Genomic DNA, 21,970 nt, shown 5'->3' on the forward strand with positions numbered 1-21,970 from the left:
TCTTAGGCTGTTTCATGATCATATTTAAATCTAATAGGCAAGTAGGTGATCAGCCTCCAGTGCCTGACACACGCCGTCGACTTTTTGGGTCTAAGACATGTCGGTTTCCTCACGATATTTTCCTTCACCGTTCGAGCAAATGTTAAATGCGCACATAGAAAAAAAGTCCATTGGTGTACAGTCGGGGATCGAATCTACGAATTCAGGTATAAGATAAGACAAGAGCAATCTTTTATATTATTATAATTATTATATATATATATATCAAATTTTAATATACTATTTATACTAAACTACTATATACTAAAGATAGGCACTTATCAATTTCTTTAAAATTGCTCAGCCCACGAATATTAATTAGGTCCTTAAAATATGAAATTGGCGTTTTGTATAGGTGGAACAAAAAGTCGTTTTTGAAGTGAAACTTTTTTAGGCGCCTGAGGGTAATTTTTTTACGGATGAAACGCAATAATAATAATATTAGCGTCACGAAGATGTGCAGCGTTTTTGTCGAAGAAAAGGGAGACAGCGATTGAGAGAGAGTGAGAAGGGCGAATTACCTTATAGAAATTCTATTTTTAATATTACAATTTCGTAAAGAGAATTTATGAAATATCAGTATTTTATATTTTATGCAAAATTATTTTTTAAAATCTCAAATGTCGAATTGTACATTTAAATGTGTTGTAGAATGTTAAATTTATTATTTGTTTTAATTTTCAACACTTAATATTTTAATGACAATTAAATTCCTAACATATCTTCCTTTTTCCCTCCCTCTAAGTCTCGGAAATGTAGTGTTTTAGATTAGTATAAATATGAACAAGACTTAAAAATTAGTTTGCCAAAGAAGTTTCACTTCTGCCATGTGTACTAAGTGTGTGCGTACACTTTTTTATGAATTAAGACAGTTGACACCTTGGCCTAGCGGCTGGCTTCAAATAAACTGTTTCATTTAGACATTTATTTAAACATCCCTTCAACAATCGCCACCAAACTTTAGTCGGTTTTATAAAGTGATAGTAATCACTAATCATTATAACTGATTAAATCGCAATGCGAATATATCAGTTCCAAAAATTTAAGTTGTAGTTCTGTATGACAATAATATGAATCAATTTAATGACAGTTTTCTTATATCGTTTAGCGAAATTCACTTGCCATCGCGTTTCACATTACATGTAGCGACATCTCTGGTCAGAGGTGGATACTTTTCTGAACAGCGGTACCTCGATTGTTATTATTATAGCCTGTTTATTTCCATATAGAATAATATATTAAACAAGTATATCATATGATTAATTATTATATATCTAATATGTGCATGCATTAAAAAAATACAATATTACTATGTATTTATAATCCTTAAATTTAAATTCCAACCATAATTAATAATTTTAATGTATAAAAATTATAAATGATAAATAAATTAAAAAATAATCAAAATCATTTTTATAAATCATAAATCATAACCTTTCTACTGATAAAGGTCTGCTCCATTTTGCTCCACATCTGTCTGTCTTTTGATTTGGTGATCCAATTTTCACCATTTTTTTAAAATAGAATGAAGTTTGTATGCACTTTTGCCATCATCCATTTATTAAAAAAACATTCGAACGGGAATCAATAAAATATGTAATTCGTGTATAGTCCGGTCAATTTAGACATCCAAGGTTACAGTAATTCGCACTTGGCTGAATATTGGTAGGATTACTCAATACACTATTATAAAGGAAATGTGAAAAGTCCTCATCGATCCGGCACGTGCAAAAAAATTTACTCCGGGTCAAAGATCACAAAAATGGGTTTTTCGCGATTTTCAGCAAAATGGTAAGTTTTATCATAAAATTAGATAGACAAAAATTGTAGATCAGATAATTATCTATAAAAAATGTCCAAATACTTTTTTCCTAAGAGCCACCGTTTTTGAGATATAAGGATTCAAAAAGTTGAAAGAGTTGTAATCGTCATAATATGCACACGTTTCCACGCCACCTTTGAGGTAGTGTACTTAGCGCTTTTTTTTATGTGGTTTCCCCGGTAGGCCTATTCCACTGATCTTTTATGATTCTGTTTAATTTGAAACTATTGAATAACTGTAGATATTGACAAGGGTTGAAAATGATGAAAGGGGTGTAAATTACAAAAAATAAGAAAATTTATCCGTCTGAATCTAAATCATCATTAACTTCTGCTTTCTCTTGTTCTTGTTCTTCTTCTCTTACTTCTCCTTCTTCTTCTTCTTCTTTATCTTCTTCATTCTGGGTGTTAATAAATTGTCCCAATAATAGCCGCGTACTGACTGAGCGAGCAGCCTCGCGAGGCTGCCTCGCGAGGCAAATCCTCGGTCGGTCAAGACGTGCCTCGCCCGAGGCAAACGCACGCGCTGCCTCGCCCGAGCGTGCCGCGGCCCGAGCCGAACGTTGTCGGTTTTTGTCGATGTTCAAAGGCGCCTCAGTACGTTTGCCGCGCTCACTCAAGACGGTAGTGTTTTGCCTCGCTTATTCGTTGCGTGTTAGTTGTGCGTCATGGATAAAGAACAGTGTCTTAAATTAATACGACTATATGGTGAATATAGACGACTTTGGGATGCGCAATGTCCTGATTACACAAATAGAGGACTAAGGGAAGATGCATGGAGAAAAATAAGCCAGGAAATGAACCTTCCAATAGCTGAATTAAAGAAAAAAATGGACTCTTTACTAGGGTCTTACAGGAGGGAAAAGTCGAGAGAAAAAAAAAGCCGAATCACAGGATCAGGTATTTATTATTTAATGTTTATGATTAGGGTTAACAACATTCATTTTATTATATTCAAAGTTACATCGGTTTTTATATTATTTCTAATATTATTTCTAATATTATTTTTTTTTATTTTATACTGCAGGTCGTGGTGAAATATATGTTTCGAATTGGTATGCCTATGAAGCCTTCAGTTTTCTAGGAGATAGAAATCACCCAGGAAATACACAAGATACTTTAGGTGAAGAAGTGAGTACCTATTATTTACTGATAATTATTCTGCCAAGAAATTGCTCCGTTTGTTATGAAATGTCTCCCTAAATGTGAACGTATTTCTTTTATATTTGTTGATCCTCGCCGTGGTATGGCTTGAATAGATAGCATTGATGACATTTCTGTATCCTGTCGCCATCGGCCGGGTATTACTGTCCCTTCAACTTCGGCATCGAATGATCCTGGGGGAGTGAACCTTTGTGAGGAAGCTAAATCTCTACGCAAGTAGTTATATAAGCATATGGTAGTCAATACGACTTTCGTAGCTTTTTCTGGTTCTAATAGTAGCGGCTTCCTCAGTACTCTAAAAACGGAGCTTAAAATGCCAAAGGCATTCTCCACAACTCTTCTTGCTCTGGACAGCCTGTAATTGAAAATCCTTTCCATTGAACCTCTTTCTGGAGTACCTTCATAAGGTTTCAATGTGTAATCATTGAGAGCAAAAGCTTTATCGCCTAGAATAAAATAGGGCACTGCAATTTTATACGGTATTTGTAATATTTCTGGTGAAGGAATGTTCAATTCCTTCTTTTCGACCTTTTTATATAAATTGGTATTTTTAAACACACCGCCATCTGATATACGTCCTTTGCTGCCAACGTCTACGTACAGAAATTTATAGTTAGCGTCAACTAAAGCAAACAGCACTATACTTGGAAACATTTTGTAACAGTCATAATCATTGCCACTATTTATCGGCGACTGTAATATAACATGCTTCCCATCCATTGCTCCTATGACATGTGGGAAATTCCATTTGCTCTCAAACTCTTTCGCTATGGTAAGCCACTCTTCTTCGGATGATGGTATCTGTAAATAAAATTAAGTAATAATTTCTATCTTTACAGAATGCAAGTCTGGATAATACTCGAAATGATGACGGTTATAACGAAGAAAAAAATGAAACTTCAAACTCGACGACAACGGAAGGACCTAAACAAAAGTCAACTAGACCTAAAAAGAGATCCAAAATGAACGAAAGTGATGATCTTACTGATAACGCCATATCTGAAGCATTAACACTCTTACAACAGTGTGCAAGCGATAATATATCAGAAAAAAATGATCCCTATAATGTGTATGGCCAATATATAGGAAATGAGTTGAGAAAGTATGATAAAATTACATTAGCATACGTAAAAAATGCAATAAATAAAATTATCTTTGATGCAGACATGGGAGCATACAGTGGTTATAGTTATTATACTCAATCATATGGTGAACACGATAATTTAAGATATATGTCTCATCCCTCTTCCTCATCGACGCCATCTACATATTCGATGCCTGCTGCCTCACCAATGCCTTCTACCTCACCGATGCCTCCTACTTCACCGATGCCTCCTACTTCACCGATGCCTCCTGCCTCATCGATGCCTTCTACTTCACCGATGCCTGCTGCCTCACCAATGCCTCCTATCTCACCAATTTCGATGCCTCCCCCTCCTCCTTCTCCAGCTCCTCATCATTAAATATTTGTTTGTTTAATTTTCTTATATTATTTGTCCAATTTTCTAATCAGATTAATAAAAAAATAATAAAAATATGTAATTTTATTTTACCTTAACATAATCCTTTAACACCTCAATTATAGCATCACAGACTTCAGGAACTATAACCGATATCCTTTGTTTTGATATACGAAATAGATACTGTAGACTGGTATAAGAATCTCCTGTGGCCAAAAATCTCAACGTCACTAATAATCTTTCCCTAGCGGATATTGCTTCTCGAAAATTTGTGTCCTTCTTGCTTATTTTGGCGTGTATGAGAGAATACACATTGTCAAATTCGATTTTACTCATTCGAGTGAAATTTTTTTCTTCGTCATCGAAGCACAACTCTTCAAATAATCTGTTCCCAGCCTGTAATCTATTTTTGTATAAGAGTTTAATCCAAAAACGTTTAGTTTTCTGTTTTCTTTTTTTTGCAAGCCTTAGAATTATTAAAAAGGCAGTGGTAGCGACAGCTTTCCGAATGTGCGGCCTCATGGTGGTCTCGGGCAAACTATACGGGCACGCGCGGTCTCTATTCGACTTCAAGTTAAACTGAGCGTCGATGCTCACGATGGCTCGGACTTGCCGCGCGAGGCAGCCTCGGATTAGAAAACTTACAGACCGAGGCTGCCTCGCGCGGCAAACGTTGCGAAGCAAACGTCCGAGGCTGCTTCGCGAGGCTGCTCGCTCAGTCAGTACGCGGCTAATGACACATCGCATGTCTCTTCGTCAACATCAAATGAATCTTCAATTGTTGGCAATTCAACATTGGAGCATGACCGGACTTGACAGTTAGTACATGCTACAGAACAAAACAGTCCAACTTTTTTTGGAACCACAATTAGCACTACATCCCTTTTTACAGTTGCAAAAAATGGTGTTTAGTAGTTTTTCTGGTGCAGGTGGAAGTAAAGTCTGAACTGGCTCTAATGAATTGTCGACCAACTTCCAACCCCAGTCTTTTCCAACAGCACGAAATAGGTTAGAAAAAATAGGTTACAATAAACACGTGTTTTCACTCCAGAGCGATGTTGCTGAAGGTTACACTGGCGTAGAAAATAAAGGACTGGGTTTTTGTTTTACCCGAAATTTTCATATTTTATATGTGTAAGTCACACTGACCGATAGAACGATATTTTTGCTTGTATTACGGCTTCAGTGATGTATATATACGTGGTGTACATATTATGACGATTACAACTCTTTTAACTTTTTGAATCGTGATATCTCAAAAACTGTGGCTCTTAGGAAAAAAAGTATGTAGATATTTTTTATTGATAATTATCTGATCTACAATTTTTGTCTTATCTAATTTTATGATAAAACTTACCATTTTGCTGAAAATCGCGAAAAACCCATTTTTGTGATCTTTGTCCCGGAGTAAATTTTTTTGCACGTGCCGGATCGATGAGGACTTTTCACATTTCCTTTATAATAGTGTATTGAGCAATCCTACCAATATTCAGCCAAGTGCGAATTATTGTAACCTTACCCCTATTTTTTAGTCTAATTTGACCGGATTAGTATTAGGACCTAATATATAAAACAAAATTCGAACACAAACTGGACGGATTTTCAGGGTTTTTCATTTGTTGTATTTGAATAACAAATCCAAATAGAAAATGGTCATGTGTTTCTTAACTGTTAAACTTTTAATATTCATCGCGTCGATACGGTAAACTCTTCCCTTAGAAAACCTTTTAAGGTCTCAACAAGTTAATATTTATATTAAGATATATTATAATGTCAGTAATTAATAACATATTGGCTGTCAAAAATTTAAGCGTTTTTTCAGAAATGTTGTGTAAGGAAAATATATCAAACTTAAATATACAACAATCTTTTTAAAATTCATTTATTGACGTTTATCACATCATACATAATAGTATATTAACAGTATATCTAGCTCTATGAAGCTTCTCTAAAATATATGACAATTTTGGTAAACAGACATTTTACGATAAAATAAGTAAAAAGACTAATAATTTTTTGCAAAAGCAAAAAAAAAGCGTGGGTTGATCAGTTCTAATGAAAGCTTTGTTAAGTGCCTATCTCATAACTAATCCGCTGCTTTGCTGGTAATTTTCTTTTTAATTAACAATAAGGAACATACTAGAATTTTTATTCTTTTTTTAATTTTTAATTAATTTAGTTAACCAAAATCATATACTTAGTCAGGCCATAAATACTACAATTGAAAATTAACCAAATATTACATTTGATTTTGGAATCTGTCATTTTGTATGATTGTCCAATCGGTTTTCTCATTTTGGCGCCAATACAATGCGATATTAAAATGGAGTGGAGTGATAAAGAGAACCGAATCGCTGTGAATGCATTACTTAAAGGATGTATGGAGACAAATGCAATTTTTAAACTCTCTATACGCTTGGTATTAGTAAAATATTTGTGTACTGGGATATTATAATAAGTACAATGGGACCTCCTCTGTTTACGCCAGAAAAAGATCCGTTCACGTAGTGTTCGTACGAAAAAGGTGGTCAAAGCAGTAAGGGAAATAATTCGAAGTCATTTCGAAAGCAAAATATTTGTGTCGAACCACGTCGCGTATTTTAAAAGATGACTTAGAACTTCTAATAAGAGACGTACGGGTCATTTATTAACTCATAATTTAAAAAAGAATAGAGTGGTAATATAGAAACAACTACTGAAGTGGCACGCAAAGGGAGGTCACAGAAAAAATTTGTTTCTTTTGATAAACAATAAACTACAAGCTTCCACCTTTTCAGAATGCCAAATCATAAAATGACTGCTTCACGACTGATTTGAGAGCGACCGCCGATGCGAAAACCGCTGTGTGAGTTACAGAATCGCAGGGCTGGCCTCCACGTTTAAAGGTCTGTATTGCAGCCAATGGAGAACACTTCGAATAAGCTTTTCATATTTTAAACTGTTTTATATTTATGTACTAAGCTGATACACTGTAAAAGTAATAAATGTTATTTGTCATAAAAAATATCGTTTTCTTTGTTTCACTATTTATGGCCAGACTAGGTATTTTAAAAATTATAGCTGTTAACATATATGAGTATATCATGTAGTATCATATATATCATATTAGATATAATATGTATGTGGTATAATTAAATAACTTTAACAGATCGTCATGATCGTAGAACAATGACGGATTTAAAAAAAAACAAAATCCACTTTGTATCATATACTAAATTGACTAAATATTACGGCTACATTAAAAAAAATTCCATGTGTTTTAAATTTCAAATTAATCGATAAAGTGACGGATTTGTTAGACGCTTATTGATTTTTCTAGAAAACTGTGTAATTTAATTATAATATTTTTAGAAGAAACCCTATTGTTTGCTTGTATGCCAATTTTCATAATTACAGAATATGAATTAAAAAGTTATGACCTAAAACTAACATGATTATATTATTTTAAAATGGCTGCCCTTTACTATTTGTCAGCTATCCGTCACTATTCTACGACTGTGACGAGATACTGTCTTATTCACTAATCAAACATATACATTTGAACATACAGAAAAACTCGGTTAAAATATCGTTTATTCATTAAAGCCGCAAACCCCTATATTTGTCACTCAAATCCCTAAACGCTTAAGTACTATAAATTGCTAGTTTTTATAGAAAAAGTTACGATACGCGACCAAGAAATGGCCGATACAAATTTACTGCATCAAATTCCGTAGGAAATTTAATAAATTTCTGTTATTTTTTCCACTCACAATATTTTTTTCAGCGTGTGACTCTTATCCTTGAGGTCGTAGGTTCGATGGGCGCATTTAACATTCCCTCGTATGAAGGAAAACATCACAAGGAAACCTTGCAAGGGCTTGCCTTACGACACATTCCACGGTGTGTGTCAGGCACAGGAGGCTGTTACTTGCCTATTAGATTGACAAATGAGCATGAATAAGATACAGAAGTCTGATGCCCAGACCTAAAAAGGTTGTAGCGCGACTGGTTTACGTATGAATGGACTGACCAGGCTTCCGCACCTGAAACGTGGGTCTAAAGCCGGTATTACATTTTCCTTTGCGTCCTTAACATTGGTGCACAGTCTACGACCTCAGTGATAAGAGTATCACACCACTACCTTACCTTTTTTTTGAACAGCGAGCAAACGGGTAGGAGGCTCACCTGATGTTAAGTTGCCGGCCGGTCTTTTAAGAATTGGTACGCTCTTTACTTGAAGGACCCTAAGACTATGACTTACCTATGGACGAGAAGAACGTCTTTTGGGGCTTATATACGCCCACAGCGGAGCCCTAATAAAGAGTTGCGCATTAAATCATTGTACAGACCTCACCTTAAGACGACACAAAATGATTTAGAACACCACAGGGTGTTTCAGAACGCGTTCTATTAAACTTTTACACAAAAATATGAAAACCGTAGAAATTCTTAAAAGTTCTTTTACAGCGAGCCTATCATCGTCTTAAAGGCAATTAGGTAATCAGCCTCCCGTGCCTGACACAAGACGTCGACTTTTTGGGTCTAAGGCAAGTTGGTTTCTATACAATGTTTTCATTCGAGCAAATTTTAAATGCGCACATAGAAATAAAGTTCATAGTGTACAGTCACGGATCGAACCTACGACTTCAGGGATGATAGTCGCACGCTGAAGCTACTGGGTAACACTGCTCTGACATCACTTAAAAGCCTTCGTGAAAACCTAAATACTTCCCTTTGGAGTATTCCCCCCTTCAACGAGCCTTCTAGCATGGGCGGTGTGTATTGTCTGTGGTCATGAAAAGTCTATGGTCAAATCGAAGTCGCACAGACAATGCAAAAAGCATGTGTATGTGTAGTGTCAGAAATTGTAAGCTTTAAAATATTTTTTAATAGATTTAGCCAGCCAAATTTTCCTTCCTTTGCACAGAATCAAACGGACATCCTCAGGGTACATTAAGCCACTGGTAAACCCAGCAACGCGGTTACGAAGAAAAAGTGCCACACCCTTTACACCTTACCGACTTATTAATATTTATTACAAGGGTTACACTATACATGCAATAACCGATTCTACTACTTGAAACCAAGGTCGAAAATCCCTCACAAGTGTGCACGAAATCCAACCCCATTTTACTTCCAACCCTATTCCCTTGAAATAAAGTCGACAATTGTATAAACCGTCAGTCACGCAAGTGTATCATTGTTTTTCGATGTTATAAATATGGCTTTTAGGTTCTGTCTCTGGGAACAATATTTTATAAACATTGATTTGTGGAACATCTAAGGGTTGGACTCCAAATTAGTTTTCTCCTGTGGGTTATAAAGTGACAAAATTTACGATTGACTCAGTGTAAAACGAAATTGATATCCAGATAATCCAGACACTTTAAAACACTTTGGGAATAGCTGATATAGCTGAAGTGAGCTGGAGGCTCACCGTCGACGTCTTCTGCCCAATCCAGAATTGTTTTGAAACACTTAGCTAAAGCTATATTTTTGGAAAGAGGATACCTTGCTCTATCCAGCTTTCTGGAGCGAGGGGAAATGTGAAGTTCAAGACTGATATAACTTCACTGTGGACGCCCCTTGCCTCATCCATGGGCCATAGGACTTTAAGTAGTAGTAAGTGAACTAGTGTTTTTAATTAAACATCGAAACATCGAGACTTTCAGGCTTACCGGAACGAAATGTCAAGCTCTATTAAAAAAACTGCCCCATCCATGGGCCATAGGACATTGAGTAGTAGTAGTAAGTTTATAAATCTTTCTGTGTACGGTAAGGTATAGAATATATATTAATATTAATATACTTAAGACATAAAACTTTCCCACAACAATATCATTACTTTATGGACTAAATTTTAATTTTTATAATAAACAGTGGGTCTACAATTTAGGTCCAGCCCTGCGATTTTGTAACTCACTTCACGAACTCACACAGCGGTTTTCGCATCGGCGGTCGCTCTCAAATCAGTCGTGAAGCAGTCATTTTATGATTTGGCATTCTGAAAAGGTGGGAGCTTGTACTTTATTGTTAGTTTCAGAATCGCAGGGCAGCGCTCACATTGTTTCGAGCCCATAGCAGCTGTGCCTACATGGGTCTAATAACGTTATATAAAGAAAGGTCATAATATATAAAAACCTATTATTTATCATATTTTTTTTATTACTCTTTAATGTATAATATTCTACGGTTCGATGTGAGGAACATGTATACTAACAATACAATAATTGACTTATCCGCTGCATTGCTTAATTTGTAATACTTTGTTAGGCACAATAGGTAGGTAATGTTTTTTAGCATAGTAGTTTTATTTAAGGAGTACATTGTCTTCACATATAATTATTAAACTAATGCATACAAAATATTGTAAAACCTATTTTAAAAGAGTAAGTGTGGATTTTCTTGCCCATTCTTCTCCACACGAAGCTACCTTTTGTAAGCAGCAACTAGAGTCATCTTTATATTTTATTTGACGTTCAAAAGTGCCATTTTAGATGGTCTGATTGGAATTAATTATTTGACTTGACTTGACCATTAGAAAAATGATACAGAAATGTGGGGTCCAGACCTAAAAAGGCTGTTTAACAAAACTTCAATACTCCATACAATTTTGAATGAAAAATATAAGTTTTATAATAATTCAAGCTACAGACCGGGGTAAACAAAGCCGATGCTCGCCTATTGTCGTGTACCGTCAGCAAAAACGTTATATTAACGTTTAAGTCCGCTCTGATATCTAAAATATATAAATATTTTTTTCCCCGGGAAGTAAAACCGTAAAGCACAATTTCAACTGTTTTAATATTTTCTCATTTTTGACTTTGGGTAATGTATAACTGTATTTATTTTTAGAATCTTTGCAATAATTTTACTATAAAAAAACACAGCGTCTTTATTCTACGGAAATTATTTTGTGCACAATGTTGGTAATACTCATTTACCTAATTTAACTTTCCTGAAACAACCATAAAGATAGTTTTAGTTTGGGTTAAATAAGAATCATAAAAGTTAATGCGAAAGTTTAAAAACAAATAAAGAGTGGTAATAATATACCTCTGTTTCACCAACGTCAATATATCCGCGAAAAGAATGGTAATAAATTATTACTTTCTAGACATTCATCAAAATTACCGTTAATATGTTCTAACAGTACAGTCAACGACTAATCACATGCCTATAAAGAAAATCACGAAATAGATACTGCATGTGTTTATTTAAAATCCTTATCTATTTGAGAAAACGGCTAGACAGTGTGTTTCTCTTTCTAGCTTCAGTCTCCTTTAGTTACATTCTCTTATTTTAGTGCATTTTGGACAGAATGTAAAAGAATATTATTCGTTTGGTTGGGTACGCATGAACAAGATAACAAGTGACAAGGCTCAACAGGGAAAAAGAAAGAGAAGTTATCTCTTGGACTTGGGCTGACAAGCGAGAAAGTTGGTGGAGAAGATTAGCAGATAACTCTAGAGATAGAGAGAGATGGAGCCGTTTGGAGGAGGCCCTTACCTACCTTAGGCCTAAGATAAGGCTCATCTGATGTTAAGTGATAGACACGTACATTGCTAGAGGGCAAGTGCGTTGCCGGCCTTTAAATGTAAGGTTTTTAAGGTATGTTTAAATATTGTTTCAAGGAATAGATGAATATTAAATCTTTTATGTCTTGTTTTCTTTAACATATATACTCGTATGTAAAATTATATTTTTATGCAGTCCAATTCATTTCGCAGACCGACGCAAACAATACCGATGCGCTTATCATGTAGGGTTAGCAAAAAAAATATATTCCTGCTAAAGCAGTTGATTTTTTTTTTATAAATGTACCAACCTCTTGGTGGTGAATTTTGTTTTATATACATTTTGTTAAGACATTTATTAAAATATAGGTGCGAGGTGCGTCGTTTTGCCTTTCGTTCTTTAATGAGTATTTAGACCAAAAGTTCGACACCAATTATAAATAACTGAACTGTTTTTATTATTATTGTTACATTTACATCAAAAATCACGTCAAAATGGCGACGACAACATGACAAGAGCAAGTCATGAGTCAATAATCACTACCGAATAGCCACGAAATGAGGCAGACTAGTCAGATGATGGAGGGAAGATCTGAAGACCACAGATAGGGCTGTGCGGGTAGTTGCCGGGATAAAAATAAGTGCAGTGAGCTGAAAGAGGGTTACAACAAGAGCAAATATTGTGTTGTGTTTCACAGAAATAAAAAGTCAAAAAGTATTGTTTTGAACAAAGAAACTTTTTTTGCAAACGGTACATCCGGTTATTGTGCGGTATCCCTCTCCTTAAAGGGATTTAGCTGTTACTATTGAAACTCGAATCGTGAAAAAATCATAAGATTCTTGTTTGGGGTAGGTGAGTTCTAGTCTAGGTAAAAGTTTGTGAACTCGTAAGGGGTCATTTCTGGATCTACTTGAAAATTCTTTTACCAATAGACAGCGACGTTATTTGTGTTATAGGCTGTATAAACCAGAATGAAAAGACTGTCGTGGTAGTCGGATTTGCAGTTTCTTACGAACACTGCCTAAATGAGAGAATTTATAGTCACTCACAACTCAAAAACTACTCTGCACATAATTTATTCCAGTTTTCACCAATATCTAGAATGATTCCTGATGAAGCGGTACCAATATCGGTCACAAGCTGGTTGGTTTAAATGAATTAGGATTTCTATCTATAAAAATGTTTAGAAAACCAATAGTACTGGACAGTTGTGATTGATAAAAATACCTCCCTGTGTAGTAAATCAAAGCCCGACAGACAAACATAATGCACAATATGTCCTTCGGGTGTCTGCTTTTATACCTTGGAAACAATATTTTTTGCCGACTAACTTTGAGCCTGGATTAGTATTGTCCAAACTCGTCCAACGTAACAACAAAGGGGCAGGAGGCTCACATGATGCACCGACCGTGGACACTCTCAATGAAGGCTCGCATATTAAGAATTGGTACACTCTTGAAGGACCAAATGGTTCGGGAATACTTCGATAGGCTGGTTCACCATGGTGGTTTCCAAAAACTGTTTTAAAAGACGCTCAGTTGTGGACGTCGAGCTGATACGAGTGGAATTTAATATGCCATATTGCTGATGCGGTAGAAGATGCAGAGAGACTCACGCCAAGGGATCAAGCTGCTCGGGAAATTTATATGGAACGGTGTTCGCCATGGTATCAATGGATGGTATCCAGGATTGCCATCAGCTTTGCTTGAAAGTTAGAGAAGAGCTTAGGTACAAGCTCCGAATAAAAAGTCCATATTTAATATAATTAACCCACTTTGGATCGCTCAATTGCCGCGGACGATTGTTGTGAACGTCTTGGTGATACGGGTGGATTTTCGTATGCCTCCACGTGCGATTGTGAAACGCAGGTACTTCCTGTCCAAGGACACATACTGGTAGAAGGCCCGCAATATGTTGCCGGGCTATGTAATGTTTGATAGAAAAAGTACATTCAGTTTACCAGACCATCGCCTCGATGTCTCATGAAGAACTCAGCTGCAGGTACTTATAGGGAACAACTCCTGAAGTTTGGTACTTCATGAATCGATTACATTACTTTTAAATTTTTAGTTTATTTTTTTGTATATTTTTAGATTAAGGTTGGTAATTCTCATATATTTTTAAAAGATTTGGTTATGCACTTCTCGCCCTTGATTTGAGAACTGGCAGTAAATGTAAAATTAGAAGCATTTCATATATAATAGCTGACCCGACAAACGTCGTTTTGCCATGTATATTATTTCTAGGAACATTTTTAGATCGATAAAAATAACTATAAAAAATAGGGGTTGATTGTAGAAGGGTGTAAATTTAGGGTTGTATGTATTTTTAAATGGCATATAATAAAAAAATAAAAAAAGTAATCCATATAACAAAATCATTTTTTTTTGGCGTGGATACGTCTTATCACTTAGGGGTTTGTTTGTTTTTTTTAAATAGTAGCCGATTCTCAGACTTACTGAATATGCATAAAAATTTCATAAAAATCGGTCGAGCCGTTTCGGAGGAGTATGGGTATGAACATTGTGTCACGAGAATTTTATATATGTAGAGAATTGACGTTCATAAGATGTGTACACTGTACACCGTGTTACCTATATGAATAAATGATTTTGACTTTTTGACTTCAAAAAATAAAATAAATCAGTGGCGCTACCTCTTTAGGCCTGGGCCTCAGATTTCTGAATCTGTTTCATGATCATTTTTATATCTAATAAGCAAGTAGGTGGTCAGCCTCCTCTGCCTGACACACGGTTTCCTCACGATGTTTTCATTCGTACGAGCAAATGTTAAATGTGCACATAGAGAGTCCATTGGTGCACAGCCGGGGTTTGAACCTCGGAGATGAGAGTCGCACGCTGAAGCCACTAAGCCAACACTGCTCTGCTTTTTGAAATATACCCATGATATTTGTTTACTTTTTCCTTAATAGGGAGATTGCTTGTTAGCGATAAGGATACCGTTGCATTTCTTATAATTTTTATGTTGTTTTTCTTTAAATGTAACAAAGTGTAAATAATTAAATAAATGCGGTAGAAGATGCAGAGAGACCCCACATCTGTTCGCTACGCCAAGGGAATACTGTATCAAATTTAAATAATGATTTTACTTAAATTGCTCACCTACTTTAAGACCCGCTACATAAACGTGATACAATCGAACGGATTTTGGTACAGTTTTCATAAAGAGTACAGATTGTGGCGAAGATTTAAGTTTATTTATCGGCCAAAATCTCCTACACAATGAAGTTCCAGATAAATTCCTAGAGAATAGTAGTCAATGTGCAAAAAAAAAACTCACCGTTTCCTCTCTGGTCCCAGCAAGATCTGTAAAAAAATTAAAATTACTTCCCTAACTGATTTACAAAATCAATGAGACCGGTAACCCATCATAATGGTAACCACAGCATGTGTCGCTTAACTTTAGTAATCGACTATAATCATGTCTGATTTATAATGTAAAAATCTTCATCTTTACCAATTTTCATGTAACCGGTAAGCCATCACAATCCTGACACATTTATGTCTGGATTACAGGATAGAAATAATCTTGGAATATGTATAGTTGATAGTTCTACTAGGCTGGCAGAGACAAGAAGATGTGAAGATTGTTGTATTTCTTGTTTAAATTTTACTAAATAATTCCTTCACTAAGAGGTTCTTCCGAGCCCATTTGTGACATTAAAAAATCAGTAGCGCTACAACCTTTTTAGGTCTGGGCCTCAGATTTCTGTATCTATTTCATAATCATCAATCTAATAGGCAGGTAGGTGATCAGCCTCCTGTGCCTGACACACCCCGTCGTATTGGGTGTAAGGCAAGCCGGTTTTCTCACGATGTTTTCCTTCACAGTTCGAGGGAATGTTAAGTACACACATAGAAGTCCAATGGTGCACAGCCGTGGATCGATAGGACCTCAAGAGTCGCACGCCGAAGCCACTAGGCCAACAATACTCTTTGTAACATACCTGATCCTAAAACGCCCGAAAATCCAAAGGGATCATCCCAGGAACTCCTGAAATGTATTTTTTTAATATAAGAACATCTACGTAAAAAGTGTTCTTGTCTTATATAACCACGACTTGGACTGATAACTATGAAAACTGATATAATATAGTTTACATACACACGTGCTCGGAAATAGCATGGACTGGAGCAACATCAAATATTGCGCGATCCCAATCCGACGTTTTATTATAGCACAGGGGACAAACGGGCAGGAGGCTCACCTGATGTTAAGTGATACCGCCCATGGACATTGCAAGAGGGCTTTTAAGTGCCTTTTAAGAATTGACACGCTCTTGAAGGACCTTAAGTCAAATTGGTTCGGAAATACTTCGATAGGCTGGTTCACCATGGTGATTCCCAAAACAACGCTCACTTGTGGACATCGAGGTGATACGGGTATTCCACCCGTATCACCTCGATGTCCACCGTTTCATATTAGACAGATTATACTGATACTCAGCTGCAGGTATTAATCCGAACAACTCTAAACACTCTCCATGATAAATGCGATAGAAGATGCAGAGAGACTCCACACTCTACGCAACGCCAAGGGATCAAGCTGCTCGGAAATTTTGTATGGTACGGCGTGGTTTACCATGGTATCCAGTCAGGATTACCATCAGCTTTGCTTGGAAGTTATAGAAGAGCTCAAGTATTGACAAGCTCTGAATAAAAACTTCAAATTTAATATAATTAACCCACTTTGGATCGCTCAATTGCCGCTTGATCAACTGCAGCTTCTTCCCTCCATCATTTTTTACCGTTTCAATGGCCGATGATTTGAATACGAGGAGAAATGCCCCCACAACCGAAGCAGAGAACAACACCAGCAAGCATGCAATACATGTATACTCTGATGCCAGAACTTTCTTCAAACTGAAAGGAATCCATTTACAGAAATTTGCAGCTGAATTAATGAACATGTTCACAGTTCATTAAAAAGTTGTAAACAGAAATGGGTTTAATGGATTTTTAATCGACCTAAAAACATTGAATAGAGTATTGTTGGTCTAGTGGCTTCAGCGTGCGACTCTCATCCCTGAGAGGGAGAACCACAGCTGGACTGTGTCCATGTGCGCATATAACATTCGCTCGAACGGTGAAGGAAAACATCGTAGGGAAACCGACTTGCCTTATACCTAAAAAGGCGTGTGTCAGGCACAGGAGGCTGAACACTCACTCGCCTATAAGATTGAAAAATGATCATGAAACAGATACAGAAATCTCAGGCTTAGAACTAAAAAGGTAATCTCAAAGATCACGGTGGAACGATTAAGTTAGTGTCAGCTCTCTGTATCACATACTCCGTCGGCTTTTTGGGCTTTTAATTGATCAATTAATAGGGGATGATTTAGTTAAAATTTCATCTCACGCGCACGATACACACGAGCAGGTATCATCTGCCGACTTCGGTGCTTTCCCGCCCTGGAAAAAACCGTTAATTTCAATTATTTTAGGCGGAGTACTCCAATTCGTCATCTCTATTAGTCGTGTCAAATATAAATGAAAAGAAGATTTGAAGATGAGCTCGCTCGTCTACGTTAGTGAAAGTAACCTGTGTCCAGCAGGTTTGAGACAAAGCTGTGTTGCTTCTACTGCAAAATGGAACGGCCCGGTCCGTGATGAATACTTTCTGGCATCACAAACTAACAATGGGCGTGATGAGGGGAACGCAACCGACCGCATATCAGAATACCTACGGATAAAGCTTTGATGTATCGGCGGATAGCGGACATCAAAGCCTGTAGAGGTAAAGGGTGATTGGTGGTGCCTTGGGGTTTTAGTGGGTATGCGCAATGCACTTACTTAGATTAAAAAAAACTAACATGTGTCCACCAGGTTTCCTTGACTCCCCCATGTCCCGGCTGAAATAAAAAATATATTTAATACTAACTACTAATAATTAATGTAAATTTTTTATTCTACATTTTAAAAAATACGCCATTATCCAAATATTGAAAATATGTCGCAGCCAACTAGCTTAGTTAGCAGTTCAATCAACAGCCTAGCCTCTTTACTAAACGCCGTTTACCTAGCCTGAATGATGTTCAGCCATTTGATCAAACTGCTAGGCAAATAATGAATAACTTGAATCTATGAAGTTTCATTCAGACTCAAACTCAAAATAACTTTATTCATAAAAGTAACCAAGTACACTTATGAACGTCAACAGAAAAGATGTTTAATTCACATTTACTACCAGTTCGGAAGTCAATGGCGTAGAGCGGGCAAGAATAACAAACAAGACACTCTCCGCCACTCTTTTTAATCACCATATCACCAAACACCAGCAAATCAATCCCAAGTATCATTTAAATCATCTTCAAATTTATAAAAAGCACAATAAAATTTATAAATTATTGATTAATTTACATTTAATGAGTTTTTATTTTTATTTAGTGATAATTCTCTAATATCGCTTGGGAGTTGTTGTAAAAAAGAAAAAATTAATTTCCATAAGGATTGGTTTATCTTCTGGAGCCTGGTTGGGTGTACCCATAGATTAGTTCTGTTTCGAGTATTATACTGGTGAAAGTCACCATTTGTTTTCAAGTCGTATATATTTTTATGTACATACAACAAGGTTTAAGGAATATATTGACCAGATGGTGTCATAATATTTAATTCCTTAAACTTACTTGCCTAGTGCAGTACTAAAAAGTGTATTTTCGTTCAAAATCTAATTAAAATCTTACTTCACTCTTCTCATCCATGCTTCGTTCTTTGGTCTTGTACCGGTCTGTGCTACTGGAGTCGTAAGTCTTCTAAAACATATCACTTATTAGCCGATGTCAACCCGAAGAGAAGTTTTTTTTTGTATGGCAGACGATTGGCCACAATGCCACCAGATTTTATGTGAGGCCTATTGGATGGCACGCTTTTCCAGGAGTGCCTGTTTAACCGCCGCTTAATTCCACCTATATTGTATATGTATGGTATCTGGGAATGTCGACAACGAAGGTGTGAAACTCCAGCATGCTTCTAGGTGAGCGTTGTTTGAGAGTGAATAAAATTGTGTATGTCCATGAGCATTCTCCGGAGTAAATAGAAGACTGATCTATAGTTCGCTTAGCCCACCTCTCAATAGCATCCAAGACACCCATTTGACATTTGGCAACACCGGCCCAGAGATGACTGAAGTACTTTATACACTTCTATTATAACGTTAAGCCCAAGGACATTTCAAGGTCATATGTTTTACAAGGGAAATTAAATTAAGTAAGAAAAAGTTTCATGACCAAGTTCTTCAAAACTTCAAGTCTTATAGACAAGTAGGTGATCAGCCTCCTGTGCCTAACACACGCTGTCGTTTTGGTTCTAAGGCACTGCGGTTCCCTCACGATGTTTTCCGTCGTACGTGCGAGTGTTACATGCGGAGATAGAAAGTCCTTTGGTGCACAGCCGGGTATCGAACCTGCGACCTCCTGACTCTGAAAAATGGACACAAAGCCTCTCAGTAATAATTTATATAAACTATATAATTGCTTACTTGTTCTGTTTTCCGAAAAAATTTTCTTTTCTTGTCTTTTTGTTTTTCTTTTAACAATGTCGCTTTCTCTGGATCCCTGAAGTATACAATATATTAATTCACTGCATCTACTGTATTTACCATGGAGAGTGTGAAGAGTTGTTCAGATTAACATCTGCAGCTGAGTTTCATCATCGGACCTCGAGGTAGAATACGAAATTGGAACACCTCGACGTCCACAACTGAGCGTTATTTAAGGCAGTATTTGAGCATCACCATTATGTGGAACCAGCTGCCCACTGAAGTATTTCTGAACTCATTCAATTCTTAAAAGCACTGCACTAGCGAGCCTTTTGGCATTGGCGGTATAACTTAACATCAGATGAGCCACCTGCCCGTTTGTCCCATGTTCTATAAAAAGGCCGGCAACGCACACGCGAGCCCTCTGGAATTGAGAGTCCATAGGCGATATCACTTAACAACAGGCGAGCCTCATGCCCCTTGTTATTTAAAAAACATTTTTGTCTTAATCTTTGAATTTATTATAGTATTATTAATGAATTATAAAAAAAATTTTATATCATTACAATACGGGAATTTATAGGAAACACGCGCATACGCATACCAATGACGACGTTGGAGTCGAGAGGAGGTGACAGTAAGACCCACTAAAAACTCCTCAACCCTCCCTAAAGCTCACCAAAACATTCAAGACAACCCATCATAAAACCCAGTGGTGCTACAACCTTTCACTTCTGGACCTCTGCTTTCTATATCTATTTGGTGATCATTTATTTACGGCAAGAAGGTGATCAGCCTTCTATGCCCGGGTTCCTTAAGAAGTTTTCCTTCCATCGAGGCAGTTCCTTCAAACGCGCACAAAATCCATTGATACACAACTCGACATCAGGTATGAGAGTCACACAAGACCCTACACCAAGAATGCTTTTAAACCTGTTTCTGCCGACACCAACTATGCAAGCTCAGTTTCATTCACCAAGCTATATGATGCTGAAGGAGTATTAAGGATATCCGTAGAGAACCCCTGCATCATGAGCACACCCAGCACACCATTACATTCATACCCCCACTTTAACACCATCGCACAGCACAGCCGAATTACTTGATTAAATGTATTGAATATTTTTTATTGATTTGTCCTTTCATCGAAAGACCTAATCATAACAATCACTAATAGAATCTCCAGAAAAGTTTAATACATACTGAAAATCCTTGAATATTTTCAAAACTGGAGACTGCGTCTCCTTGTGTTCTTTCTTGCCGTGGCTGAAAGATTTCAACACAATTTAAAAACGTATTTTTTATAAAATAGGGGGGACAAACGGACTCTCGATGTTAAGTGATATGCCCATGGACACTCTCAATGGCTAAATCCCACCAGCAGTCGATTCCACAGTTCGCTAGTTCCAGCCATCAAGGTTAAACCGAAAGTGTGAAAAATACCACTTAGATATGGTATTTGCTGTGGAAACCTAACAATAGAACAATGTACTACAGTATTACAGAAGACTAAAACAGAATACAAAAAAGAATGGCATTTTAAAGTCTATTAACAGAAAGCGCTAGGCAGGCCGTAACAGGTAACAGAACATCGTGTTACCGAATTAATGGGGAAACCGCAGGACAGTCACGATTAAAACACGGAAAATGTCTCTTAAAAGCTTTCCTTTATAGGAATTCACAGCTGTGAATGATGTAGTTCCACCGTCAGGAAGAACCTTACCAGGAGTCATTGCAGACTCACAAAACCACTTATTTTAAGTGGTTTTGGGTATCAAATTTATTCTAGGAAATCATAAGTAACTATATAAGACAAATAGATAATAATATTATGTCGAAATATATATTAAATACCTTTTCTTGCTCGCTCCCATCACAATAAAATAATCAAAATGTCACAAATGACATATCCACGACATTTATGGTATTAAAAAGTTTGTATATAATTTTAAAACGACCTCGGGATCTTGATGTAGACATCACCGCAATAATCAAAAAGATTGCTGGAGCCCACGAACAAAGAAAAAGAAAAAGATATTCAACTTGACACCACGGGCCCATTCGGGAAGATTGAAGTGAGAGTTAAGGTGATATCAGACGGTTCACTCGAATGATTGTTCACTCGAGTGAATGCTTAATTTTTTTTTCATTTTTTCATTCTATGTTCACACGGCTTAGACGAAATGATACAGAAATGAACATTCATTGTTCTTTCTTTTAAATATGTCATCGAATGAAGTCGTACATCTTGGAATTAGTTTAATTTGTGATCATTTAATCAAAGAGTTGACAAAAAAGAAGCAAAGAAAACGTCGACGGTGGTCGGTGCGACCATGGATTGAAAGAATAAATTTATTTAAAAAAAAAGTAATGTATTTTGATCGTTACACTTGAACACCAGTTTGCTGCATGAAAACAATATAATAACACACAGAAAAAAAAAAGTTATAACTTCGTCGACAACGTGATGTCCGTCGGCTACAGGACTC

The 21,970-nt window shown here is 36.5% G+C and overlaps 4 protein-coding genes across 4 annotated transcripts in view; 1 reads left to right on the top strand and 3 right to left on the bottom strand.

The window, feature by feature from the left end:
- Positions 1 to 15,992, bottom strand: part of LOC125062489 — a 41,145-nt gene extending 25,153 nt beyond the window's left edge. The window contains exons 1-2 of the mRNA XM_047668471.1: positions 15,952 to 15,992; positions 15,285 to 15,310 (exon numbers count right to left, since the gene is read on the bottom strand). The gene's annotated coding sequence lies outside the window, so the exon portion shown is untranslated. The remainder of the gene's footprint in view (positions 1 to 15,284; positions 15,311 to 15,951) is intronic.
- Positions 2,388 to 4,578, top strand: LOC125062492 (myosin tail region-interacting protein MTI1-like). Its single transcript, XM_047668473.1, has 3 exons — positions 2,388 to 2,760; positions 2,888 to 2,991; positions 3,864 to 4,578. Exons 1-3 carry the CDS (start codon positions 2,529 to 2,531, stop codon positions 4,485 to 4,487), a joined length of 960 nt encoding a protein of 319 aa, XP_047524429.1. The 5' UTR covers positions 2,388 to 2,528; the 3' UTR covers positions 4,488 to 4,578.
- Positions 2,847 to 5,205, bottom strand: LOC125062491. The gene is made up of 2 exons (XM_047668472.1): positions 4,578 to 5,205; positions 2,847 to 3,825 (listed from the first exon to the last, which is right to left on the bottom strand). The coding sequence occupies exons 1-2, from the start codon at positions 5,004 to 5,006 to the stop codon at positions 3,007 to 3,009; spliced, it is 1,248 nt and encodes a 415-aa protein (XP_047524428.1). The 5' UTR covers positions 5,007 to 5,205; the 3' UTR covers positions 2,847 to 3,006.
- A 590-nt stretch (positions 15,993 to 16,582) lies between the features above and the next one.
- LOC125062501 lies at positions 16,583 to 21,368 on the bottom strand. Its single transcript, XM_047668481.1, has 8 exons — positions 21,336 to 21,368; positions 20,685 to 20,747; positions 19,482 to 19,557; positions 18,688 to 18,756; positions 17,818 to 17,856; positions 17,364 to 17,416; positions 16,694 to 16,867; positions 16,583 to 16,619 (listed from the first exon to the last, which is right to left on the bottom strand). The coding sequence occupies exons 1-8, from the start codon at positions 21,353 to 21,355 to the stop codon at positions 16,583 to 16,585; spliced, it is 531 nt and encodes a 176-aa protein (XP_047524437.1). The 5' UTR covers positions 21,356 to 21,368.
- Positions 21,369 to 21,970: the final 602 nt, after the last annotated feature.

Source organism: Pieris napi, chromosome Z (genome assembly GCF_905475465.1).
Source record: "Pieris napi chromosome Z, ilPieNapi1.2, whole genome shotgun sequence".
NCBI lineage: Eukaryota > Metazoa > Arthropoda > Insecta > Lepidoptera > Pieridae > Pieris > Pieris napi.